Source organism: Heteronotia binoei, chromosome 11 (assembly GCF_032191835.1).
Source record: "Heteronotia binoei isolate CCM8104 ecotype False Entrance Well chromosome 11, APGP_CSIRO_Hbin_v1, whole genome shotgun sequence".
Classification (NCBI taxonomy): domain Eukaryota; kingdom Metazoa; phylum Chordata; class Lepidosauria; order Squamata; family Gekkonidae; genus Heteronotia; species Heteronotia binoei.
In genome coordinates, this window is record NC_083233.1 from 74560140 (window position 1) to 74572445 (window position 12306).

A 12306-nucleotide genomic window follows, 5' to 3' on the forward strand; every position below is an offset into this window, starting at 1 on the left:
CCGGCCCTGCCCTGGCTCCAACATCTTTGCAGGACAGCCTGGCTGACAGCTTTCCAGGACGGAGGCTGGTACTTTCCGGGCAATAACGTTCCCTCCTGTGCCCCCTCCTCCCTTGATGACAAGCTACATTAGGAAATCCCAGTACATTCTGACCCCAAGGGGTGGAATTCTAGCCGGAGCTCCTTTGCATAGTAGACCACACACCCCTGATGTAGCCAATCCTCCAAGAGCTTACAAGGCTCTCTTTTGTAAGCTTCTGGAGGATTGGCTACATCTCCGAGCAGGAGGGGGGGTGGCCTAATATGCAAAGGAGCTCCTGCTAAAATTCCACCCCTCCTGACAGCCCTCGGGAAGGAAGTCGCCACCCAAATACAGGGAGAGGGAAGGCAGCCAGTAGAACCCCCTCCCCTGCCAAAGGCACAAAGGGGTGATGAATCCAACGAGCGGCTTCGTTTTTCTAGGGCCAGTCTGGCTTCTGTGACTGCCCCAACCCGCAAAGTCGGGATTACCAGGCCCCTTTTGCAAATCCGTGCTCGATGCAAGGCATTCAGTCCATTCCAAACAGCCACTCGTTCTGCAGTTTTATTGTTGAAATCTCTTAAAACAGCATTGAAGCTCACTCGACAGCATGATTACCTTTGAAGTTCCAAAATACAGAATCTACCTGCAACGTATTCAGAGCAGTCCGGGAATTGCCCCGTTTGCCACGTATTTTCCCTTACGGCACCTGCAACCCCTTTTGCGAAAACAGACTGCAGCTGCTGCCGCTGACCAGTTTTTCACAGTTGTAACAGCGGGTTTTGTTTCATTTGGTTTAAAAAAAAAAAAAAAGATCCCTTTGCAAACCAAAAAAAGATCCAAGCACCAAGAAACCACTGTAGGTCATTTTTCAGGGTCTGCACCGTTTCTTTTTAAATAAGTTACATATATTGGTCACAAACGTCCAGCTCCGTGGGGCTCTGGTGTAGAGGGATAAACTAGCAGCCCACAGGGTTCAATCCCCCCCCCCCCAAAAAAGGGGCTTTTCCCTGTTGGCCCCAGCCTAGCTCTTAACTCCCATGCATTCTGCCCTCCATTATTCCCACCTGATTTCTCCCTGTGCCAGCCAGGATCCCAGGCTCTTAAGCAGGCTCCCAAAAATATACACAACAGCAGCAGGAAGAGAAGTTGAAATTTTCTGTTCATACGTCTCGGTTGCCAATTCCTGTGTGGAAGCCAAAGCGCAAGCCAACAGGATTACGTAGCTGAGACATTCCAGGTGTACTCTGCCAAAGCCTCTGGAGAAGACGGAGTTAATGAGGCCCAGGGCTTTTTTTTTTTGTAGCAGGAACTCCTTTGCATATTAGGCCACACACCCCTGATGTAGCCAATCCTCCTGGAGCTTACAGTAGGCCCTGTACGAAGAGCCCTGTAAGTTCATGGAGGATTGGCTACATCGGGGGGGTGTGGCCGAATATGCAAAGGAGGTCCTGCTACAAAAAAAGCCCCAATGAGGCCTTTGCTTACTGCAAGCCAATGGACGCAGCCCACTGTTAAATGAAAACAAGCATCCATTACAGGTGTTCAAGCAGAGAGTCCTGCAATAGCAGAAGCTGACTTTTCACGTTCCGGGGCTTTGCACTGTCTTTGTATACACGCGAAGGCTTCCCTCGCGTTTCTGAAGTGCTGATATTCTAAGCGAGGTTTTTAAGTGGTCCGCATGGAGCGTGCTTCAATACCAAAATCTTTGCGGGGGGGGGTGGAGAGTGGGGAGAACAGAGCCAGTGCAAGGGAAGTTAACTGCACTGAGGCCCTGTCAACAACGGTCAGCTTCGAGAGTCGCTACTCTCTCAAAAATTGTCTCGGTGGCTACAATGAAGCTGACGGTCCCCCGTCAAGGGCCAAACTCTTCACGTTGGAGCAGCAAACTGTTCTTCAGGATAGCTGCAAAAGACCGTTCTAAAAGGTTTAATTTAAAACTTTATTATTAAAAAAAAAGGTCAGGACTATCTAAAAGTGTCTGTCAAAAAAAAAATACGAGTAAACACTGCAGAAGAATAGAGACCACCTTCTCCTCCCCCCCGCCCCATCCCCGGTCCAGTTTCTTTCCCTGGGACTCAATCCCTACAAGCTGCCAACAGATGGTGTGCTAAGTGCGCTGAAAAGCATTCTGGGAGACAGTCTACAATGTGCCTTCAGGACAGGGGTCTCCGGCAGCCCTCCTGGGACTCACCCTGTTCCATGAGAACCAAGAACGCTTTCTTACGCGAGCAGTGCTACGCGTGGCTATGCTCCATAGCACAAGTGCCGTAGTGATGCTCTGGAGGGGAAAGGTGTGCGGCATCAGCTCCCCTTCGAACCAAGACAGGAGAGGCTTCCCCAGAAGCCTGATGGTTTGCCAGAACATGCCTCAAAAAACACTTTCCTCAAATTGGAATGTGACTACCTGTGAGCTGAACCTGGTTAGTTGCTCTTTAAAAAACCCCAAAAAGTACGTGTGTGGGGGGGGAGAGAAAAGGTCTTAAGCATCTTATAAAAGGCCCCACACTTGATCTCCGAGCTGAGGCAAACGAACTTTTCCAGTCTGGCTGAAGAGCACTGAAAATAATGGAAAAATCTGCAACTTCCGCCCCAAGCCACGTTCTGCCGCGTCCAAGAGATGGCATTTCTCCTCCCAATGAGGAAATGCCGTTGCTTAAATAAGAGGCTCCCCTTCAGACACAGGTATTCGCATACATATATACATCGTACAAAAACCCCCACGCACGCGCACGCACACAAACACAGGGAGGCGGGAAGGCCAGTGGCTTCAGAAGCCGCGGAGCTCAGGGATGTCCCGGTAGAGGTCCAGCGTCTCCGGGTTGGAGAAGGTGCCCCGCTGATCCACTTCCTTCCCAGCGATGATCTGTTTGACAGCCACTTCGACTTTCTTCCCATTTATCGTGTACTGTGGGGTGAAATAACAAAAGTCATGGTGACGGGCAAGCAGACACCGGGGTCATGCCCTGTATGGCTGCAAGGTGTACGACATTCACCGTGAAATCCTTCCTTTTCCTGTAATCTTGCCTACCACTCTTAGTCCAAAAAATGCCACAATTGAAGGATCTTCTGAATGACAGGAACCCTAGGGCTATTATACTCAAATTAGCTAAATCTGGCTGGCTTGCCACCAGAACTAGAAAGTCACTCGCAGCTCTGAAGGGTAATAGCTAGGCATTTTATTTATTTAACATTTTATTTTATCAAATTTATATCCCGCCCTCCCCTGGCAGGCTCAGGGCGGCTAACAGCAGCAAATTAACCATATAAAACATTAAAAACAGATTACACAATAAAATTAACCAATACAGTTTACACTCATTTAAGACCAAGATGTGTGTTTCTAATTGCTCTGCATGATCTTGCTTCACTTATGGTGGTTCAGTGGGATTATCGGTGCCGTGGGGTAATAGCTACCTCCCTTCAGTCTATAAAGGCAAGTTTAAATAACTCAGTTTTACAGACCCTGCGGAACTTTCTCTGTCTCTTAGTTGGTAGAGAGCCAGTTTGGTGTAGTGGTTAAGTGTGCGGACTCTTATCTGGGAGAACTGGGTTTGATTCCCCACTCCTCCACTTGCAGCTGCTGGAATGGCCTTGGGTCAGCCATAGCTCTCTTATCTGGGAGAACCGGGTTTGATTCCCCACTCCTCTACTTGCACCTCCTGGAATGGCCTTGGGTCAGCCATAGCTCTCTTATCTGGGAGAACCGGGTGTGATCCCCCACTCCTCCACTTGCACCTGCTGGAATGGCCTTGGGTCAACCATAGCTCTGGCAGAGGATGTCCTTGAAAGGGCAGCTTCTGGCAGAGCTCTCTCAGTCCCACCCACCTCACAGGGTGTATGTTGTGGGGGAGGAAGATAAAGGAGACTGTAAGCCGCTCTGAGTCTCTGATTCAAAGAGAAGGGCAGGGTATAAATCTGCAATTCTTCTTCTTTCTCTCTTAGCTTGTAGTTTTTAAAATGTTTAATCCCATTATAAACTGTATGTATGTTTTATAATTGATTGTAGCACTTTTACCTCTGTTCTCTCAGCACAATTTAGATGGGTTACTGTAACCGGAATTGGTTTTATCTGTACTGTTTTTGCTCGCTTCTGCTGTGGATAAACTTCGTCGTCACCGGGGCCAGCGGCTGCCACCCAGCATCCAGTGACAGGAGCCGGTGTGGGGAAGTGTCGACAAGCGTCTGGGTTTCAAATCCCCACTTGTCCCATGGAAGCTCGCCAGGGGACCTGGGGCCAGTCACACTCTCCCTCAGCCTAATCCACCCTTGCAAGGTTGTCGTGAGGAGAAAATGGAGAATACCATAAGCAGCTTTGAGTCCCCAGGAGGGAGAAAGGTGGGGTAAGAATGAAGTAAATAACATAACCTAGGAGAGGAGAAAAGCATGCATCTGCTGAGCTGTACATTGGTCTAGACCAGGGGTGGCCAAACTGTGGCTCTTTCACACCTATTGTGTGGCTTTTGAAGTTCCCACCGCCCTGTCGGCTGGCTGGGAGAAGGCATTTCTCCAAGAGCCAGTTTGGTGTAGTGGTTAAGTGTGCGGACTCTTCTTTGGGAGAACCAGGTTTGATTCCCCACTCCTCCACTTGTACCTGCTGGAATGGCCTTGGGTCAGCCATAGCTCTGGCAGAGGTTGTCCTTGAAAGGGCAGCTGCTGTGAGAGCCCTCTCAGCCCCACCCACCTCACAGGGTGTCTGTTGTGGGGGAGGAAGGTAAAGAAGATTGTGAGCCGCTCTGAGACTCTGATTCTAAGAGAAGGGAGAGGTATAAATCTGCAGTCTTCTTCTTCCAGCCAGTTTGGTGAAGTGGAGAGAGGCAGTTTGGTGTAGTGGTTAAGTGCACGGACTCTTATCTGGGAGAACCAGGTTTGATTCCCCACTCCTCCATATGCAGCTGCTGGAATGGCCTTGGGTCAGCCATAGCTCTGGCAGAGGTTGTCCTTGAAAGGGCAGCTGCTGGGAGAGTCCTCTCAGCCCCATCCACCTCACGGGGTGTCTGTTGTTGGGGAGGAAGATAAAGGAGATTGTGAGTTGCTCTGAGACTCTGAAATTCGGAGTGGAGGGTGGGATATAAATCCAGTATCATCATCATCTCTCTCTTTAAATCACTTCCTTCAAGCCAGCCAGCAGCTTGGAGAATGCATTTAAAGTTGCTTTCTTTCCACCTTCCTCATCTTCCTTCCTACCTTCCTTCCTTCTCGCAAACATCTGATGTTCTTGTCTTGCAGCTCCCAAACGTCTGACATTTATTCTTTGTGACTCTTTTCTCAACCAAGGTTGGCCAACCCTGACCTAGACAGCCGCACAAAGATGAGCTGCACAGCAACAAGAACAGTAATAAAAAAAAAATGCTCAAAAGCAGTTTTTTCCACGCGATCCACGTCAGAAAACTATGTCTCAGTTGAAATTATAACAGCGTGCCTGCCTGGAACAAAATATAATCAGACCTGTTCCTTGAGAAAGCATTTGGGAAAGGTGTTTGGAATAAGCTAGCATTTTGCATGAAAGAAAGAAGGAAGATCTAGAAGTCGAAGAAAGCAAAAAAAAAATTTGCAAACTAAAACTGAACACATTGAACATTTAATGAGTTGTTACTGACAGCGTGACTTGGAAATACCACACTCCTTCCTTACATCCTTTGAAGAAGACAACTTGTATGCTATCTGTATGGCACAGTCTTTTTGAACATACAGAATTGTAGTGTGCATTAATTTGTCTGTACATATGAACATATGAAGCTGCCTTATACTGAATCAGACCCTCGGTCCATCCAAGTCAGTATTGTCTTCTCAGACTGGCAGCGGCTCTCCAGGGTCTCAAGCTGAGGTTTTTCACACCTATATGCCTGGACCCTTTTTTGGAGATGCCAGGGATTGAACCTGGGACCTTCTGCTTCCCAAGCAGATGCTCTGCCACTGAGCCACCATCCCTCCCCTGTAATCATATAATAGTTTGGATTTTGTGTACAGTGTTGCTACATGGGTTTTTGTGGGTTATTACTGAGTTGTACAATGGTAACAGATGAAAATGCCATTTCAGCTATGTTTCACAGCAGCTGGTGTTCACGGAGGCAGTTTGGCATAGTTGTTAAGTGTGCCGACTCTTATATGAGAGAACCGGGTTTGATTCCCCACTCCTCCACTTGCACCTGCTGGAATGGCCTTGGGTCAGCCATAGCTCTCATAGTTGTCCTTGAAAGGGCAGCTGCTGTGAGAGCCCTCTCAGCCCCACCCACCTCACAGGGTGTCTGTTGTGGGGGAGAAGATGTAGGAGACTGAAAGTCGCTCTGAGTCTCTGATTCAGAGAGAAGGGCAGGATATAAACCTGCAGTCTTCTTCACTGCTCCTGTGGCCGGAAGGTCCACGGAGTACCTCCAGCTAACAGTGAACAGGCCTACCTGCCTCAAGTCTCCCCCTCCTGAAAGCAACTTGAGCCATCCACAAAATGGCTGCCGCTCCTCACCTTCAGTCATGTCATGGAGAGCCTTGTGTCAGTGGGCACCATGTAGCTCATCGACACTACGCTGCAGGACCCCTGATGGATGGGATTGGCTGTTGCCAGAGGAGGCGGCAGACACAGCCAGATATCCCTCAGGCCAGGAACCACCACTCTCAGGGGGAGGGACGGTGGCTCAGTGGTAGAGCATCTGCTTGGTAAGCAGAAGGTCCCAGGTTCAATCCCCAGAATCTCCAACTAAAAAGGGTCCAGGCAAGTACGTGTGAAAAACCTCAGCTTGAGACCCTGGAGAGCCACTGCCAGTTAGGGGAGGGACGGTGGCTCAGTGTTAGAGCATCTGCTTGGTAAGCAAAAGGTCCCAGGTTCAATCCCCAGCATCTCCAACTAAAAAGGGTCCAGGCAAAATAGGCGTGAAAAACCTCAGCTTGAGACCCTGGAGAGCCACTGCCAGTCTGAGTAGACAGTACTGACTTCGATGGACCGAGCATCTGATTCAGTAGAAGGCAGCTTCGTATGTTCATATGTTCACCAGTAAGTTCTGATCTACTGAGCGCTTTGCTCTTCTGGGGGGTATACCAGGAGGGATTTGACAAGATCCAGGGCTAAAAGGACAGGTTTCAAAACCTGAAGGCTCGGAGCCTCAACTCTCAGGAAGTCTTGGTTGGGTTTTGCATGTCCTTGCCCCTGGCAGGGGCACCTGCCTCAGCCAACAAAAGAAGCGAGCACCTCGCTTAACAGAAGGGATCCATAAGTGATTATTTCAGTTTGCAGCTGGATCTTTGCGACTGGCTTCCATCCTCACCTTGATAGCCCGATGTTGGAAGCGAAGCAGAGGCGGTGGGACACTTATAGAAGCAGGAACCGAATTCTAATCCCAGCCGGTCACTCCCTTCCTTCCATCCTGGGGCTGATGGGCATGGAGAGAGCATGGGAGGCAACCATGGAGGTCGCTTCCAACTCTATGATTCTATCAGACCCTCGGCCACGCGATGCTGCAGGGGATGTTTTTCTCCAGGCGCTCTCTGTGAGCAGAACGTACGGAGGCTCTGAGGTTGTTCACGACAGCTGGTTAACTTCAGGAATCCTCGTTTGGATCATTAATTAGTTCACACGCTCGGAGGGGAATTTAGAACTGAATTCTAATCACGCTGGCATACCAGCTGAAGCATTCTGAGCCGTATGCTTGCCTTTGGGGGGGGGGGGGTGTGCCTGTTTGCCCCCTTGAACTAAACCTTTGTCAAGGAACAGAAGAAGAAACAGAATATTTCAGTTCCTCTAAAAAGCCCGTTCCAGGCACACAGTTATGCTGAGTCTGCAGGTAGAACCAGCAAGATCTGAGATCAACAGGAGATGTCGGGTATAAGGGAATTGAGCTAGATGACCCTGGGGGTCCTTTCCAACTCTATGATTCTAAGCCCTGGGACAGACACGCCTCCAGATAGAACGTGGAAGTTATGAAGTCTCTTACACAAAATTTCAAAAGCAGGATTTTTTTTTCTCCATGAGCGATTTGATTTCGCCCCAATTAAAATCCAAGCAGGTCCATAAGCGGCTAGGATCTCTCCCAAAGGCCTTCCACAGATTTTTCCTAGAGCTTTTAAACAAGTCTCCCTTCTCACAGACATCTTGCAGAAGAACTTTTCCCTCTGGTTTCCAAGAACAGAGCGCTTGGATGAAGATGGCTTTCTTGGCGTACCGAACCACCAAAATTAATCATCCCGTTTATATTTAATTGAAAACACCCAAGAATACTTGATATACCAACAGAGCAAATGTATATTTATAAACCAGAGAGAGAGAGAGAGAGAGATTTTGTTAGGGAACGGGTTTTTTAAAAAAACCGAGAAAGCCTTATTCAAGAAGAAAGGCAGACACATGCAAGTTGCTAAGCAACCCAGCCAAACTATTTATAAAACTCCAATCCACTTTTTTTCAAAAATGGAGAGGCTAAAATTTCCAAGCGCGTGGGGGCTTTGAAGAGAGATGACAAGTGCTCCCTAATTACTATTCCAAGGTGACAATGGGGAGAAAAAGACAGAGAAAGGAAAAAAGAAATAAGAAAGCGTCGCCTTGATACATACCGGAATGCCTTCTGTTTCCAAAATAAGGCTGGGGACGTGCCTGGCGGAGAGGGCCACGCGGATCGCGTCCTTGATCCGCCGCACGAGCTCCAGGCTGAACGCCTGGTTGGTGGCCATCTTGAGGAAGAGGATGACCCGCTCTTCCCCGTCCTTGCTGTACTGAGGGACGCAGAGGCTGTCTGAGACCTCTTCGAAAGCTTCCACTGGGGAAACAAAAACATCCGCTTAGATTTACCGGTCCTCAGGGGTCGTTTTGTAGAAAAATAGGTGGCGGAGCACATTAGCGTAACTCATTCGCATATGCCACTCCCCCCCCACCAGCCAAAAGCAACCTGACGCAAGAAAGGAGAGCCCCGGGCGAGTGAGGTCTGCTTGGGCTGGCTAGAGATCCAGTGAGCCCAAGCAGGCCTCACTCGTCTGGGGCTCTCCTGGGCCACCCCCCCAACAGTCAAAAGGCCAGCAAGCCACCCAAAATCACCTAAGTGGAGAAAGGATGGCGTGGGCTTCTCAAGGGGTTAATGCGGGCTGCTGGGGGCACAGCAGAGCCCCTGGTGGCTGGCTGCCCGCTCTCCTAATCCAGGGATTGTTATGCAGCTGCACCTACTATTCAGTGGACAAGGTAGGTGGGGAGGAAGAGGGGGAGCCATCAGAAAGGTTCAGGAGCGGCACTCCTCTGAGCTCCTGCTGAATCTGAGGCCTGCCATTCCTTCAAAGCATACATTGACAGGGACTGGGGTAATGCCCTCCAATACAGTTAAAAGTCCCTCCTTGCCAACGGTGACGGATGGGGGACGGGGTTGCCAGATCAAGGAACTTCTGGGGGCGGAGCCTGGGGAGGACAGAGACCTCAGCCAGATGCAATCCCGGAGAGTCCCCCATCCAAAGCATCCCATTTCCTCCAGGGGGGACTGATCTTTGTAGTCCGGAGATGAGCTGTAATTCTGGGGTGTCCCCAGGTCTCACTGGGAGGCTGACATCTTTGCCTCTTGGTCCAAACCAGGGGTGACTGGGTCTCAGGGCCTGTGGGCCTAACCCAACCATGAAAACAGGGTTGTCAACCTCCAGGTGACAGCTGGAGATCTCCTGGGATTACAACCAGTGTTCCCTCTAAGCTAGCTCCGTTTTTTAGCCTACAGCTCGCGCATTATGGTCTTAGGAAGGATGACCCCAGAGCACAATAATTTTATGCGGTAGGCATAGCTCAAAACTTTAATACCAGTAGCTCACAAGACTCTGCAGCTTAGAGGGAACACTGATTACAACTGATCTCCAGACTACAGAGATCAGTTCTCCTGAAGAAAATGGCTGCTTTGGAGGGTGGATTCTGTGGCATTCTACCATCCTGAGGCCCCTCCCCTCCCCCAAGTCCCACCCTCCCCAGGCTCCACCCCCAAAACCTTACGGTAATTCTCAACCAGGGGTTGGAAACCCTTCTCAGGAATGACCATCCACCCCCACCCCCGCCACAAAGGGCCTACTGCATTTTAGTCAGCACATCAGAATTTGACTTGTAAGGAGCATAAAAATGTCTCCATGAAAGGGCAGCTGCTGTGGGAGCCCTCTCCGGCCCCACCCACCTCACAGGATGTCTATTGTGGGGGGGGGGAGATAAAGGAGATTGTGACTGCTCTGAGATTCAGAGTATAGGGCAGGATATAAATCCAATATCATCATCATCTTCTAATATATTGTAACAAGAAACAGTACAACGAACAATGAAGAGAAACAGTAATCAATATTACGATTTTCAGACAAAACTCATAGGTTATTGCAATCACTGTAGAACAGGGGTCCTCAAACTTTTTAAATAGGGGGCCAGTTCACTGTCCCTCAGACTGTTGGAGGGCCGGACTGCCGTTACTGTACAAGGCCGTGGGCTGTCAGTTCTCCGTCTTCTGCATCTCTCTTCCTTCCCCACACCACACACCCCAGCCTGGGAACTCACCTCACCTCGGTATCACCTCACACTCTGTCTCCGCCGCCTCAGCCCAGTGCCGGAAGTGCGCATTGCTAACGCGAGTTTAGGTCGAACGTCACTTCCGGTCTGATTTTGCCATAACCCGGCGGGCCGCATAAACGTCCTCAGCGGGCCGCATCTGGCCCACGGGCCATAGTTTGGGGACCCCTGCTGTAGAATATCCCTCATTGACGACGGCTACATCTTTGAAACAGGTGTAGCAGGAGGCGACGATCTGTCCAGGGAATTCCGAGGAGTGCTTTATTCTACGCATGTGAATTGAACGTTTGCATCAAGTGGAAGATACCTGCCTGGTGTCCCTTTCGGGAACAAGAAACCGACACTATCTACGTGGGCTTTATTAGGGTCTTGTTTCTCTTTATTGTTTATTGTACTGTCTCTTGTTACAATATATTATATCGTCACTACGGGTTGTGTCTATGTATGGGGGCGGGAGAAAAGCAGGGTCAGAGCTTCAAATAAAAACGTAAGCGCCTGTGAAGGCAAAGTGTTCGTGGAAGGCACCCACGGACAAGATCTTGCTCACTTCTCCCTTTCCCGGCAGCTCTGGAAAAAAACTGGTGAGTGGGATTGTGGGCGTTTGGGGGACAAAATGCAAATGGATCTGCAGCGGGGAGGGTCAGTCTTCGCTCAGACCCACCTGGAAATGGTGGGGACAGGAATGCAGTGGTGGGAGGGGTTTGTCCAGGTTTGATTCCCCACTCCTCCACTTGCACCTGCTGGCATGGCCTTGGGTCCGCCATAGCTCTGGCAGAGGTTGTCCTTGAAAGGGCAGCTGCTGTGAGAGCCCTCTCCAGCCCCACCCACCTCACAGGGTGTCTGTTGTGGGGGGAGAAGATCAAGGAGATTGTAAGCCGCTCTGAGTCTCTGATTCAGAGAGAAGGGCGGGGTATAAATCTGCAATTCTTCTTCTTGTCCAACTTTCTCAACGCGGCCCCTCCAACGCTCTTGGAATTTTTCAAATGAATCTCAACCTAGCTTGTCTTTCTGGAAGATTTTGCTGAAAGGTCCTTTCCTAGGTTGTTGTTGTTTTTTGTGGGGGGGAGGGAGGGCGGGGACTGCGATGTGTAACTTAAGGAAAAGGAAAGGTCCGCTCTGCAAGCACCAGTCCTTCCCAACTCTGGGGTGACGTTGCTTTCATGTTTTCACGGCAGACTTTTTACGGGGTGGTTTGCCACTGCCTTCCTCAGTCATCTACACTTGACCCCCAGCAAGCTGGGTCCTCATTTTACCAACCTCGGAAGGATGGAAGGCAGAGTCAACCTGGAGCTGGCTACCTGAACCCAGCTTCCACCGGGGATCGAACTCGGGTCGTGAGCAGAGCTTAGGACTGCAGCGCCGCAGCTTTAACGCTCTGCACCAAGGGATGGCTTTATTGTTAAGCTCTGATTTACGAACATGCAGGCGTGCGAATGGCAGAAGCGGTGGGCTAGACATCCAGCAAATTTAAACCAACCCTATCCGGGCTCTCCGCAGTATTGCCAGACATGCAGAAATCTGGATTCTAAAAGAAACTGACACCAATTCTGTATTTTTTTTACCCTCCGTTTGCCCTACACCCCTGAGGGAGGGGAACAGGCTGTAAACAATAAGACCATTTCAAGAAATTTTTGAAGAACAGGAGGGTGAAAAGCCAGGACCATTAGAGTTGAACCGCTGTCCACGCAGGGGCCGGAACTGCGGCTGAGACAGTGGCCAATTCACTGGGCCGCCGCTTTTATGCCACTGTCGCGCCACACCCCCTCAGTTGCTGCAGCTTCTCCGCTGCCTGA

At 50.0% G+C, this 12306-nt stretch overlaps 1 protein-coding gene across 1 annotated transcript in view; it reads right to left on the reverse strand.

Annotated features, from left to right (window-relative positions):
• Nucleotides 1-569: 569 nt before the first annotated feature.
• The window catches only part of AACS (acetoacetyl-CoA synthetase), a 93749-nt gene continuing 82012 nt past the window's right edge, over nt 570-12306 (reverse strand). The window contains exons 17-18 of the mRNA XM_060250388.1: nt 8557-8759; nt 570-2926 (exon numbers count right to left, since the gene is read on the reverse strand). Coding sequence (XP_060106371.1) covers nt 2789-2926; nt 8557-8759 — 341 coding nt within the window. The 3' untranslated portion in view covers nt 570-2788. The remainder of the gene's footprint in view (nt 2927-8556; nt 8760-12306) is intronic.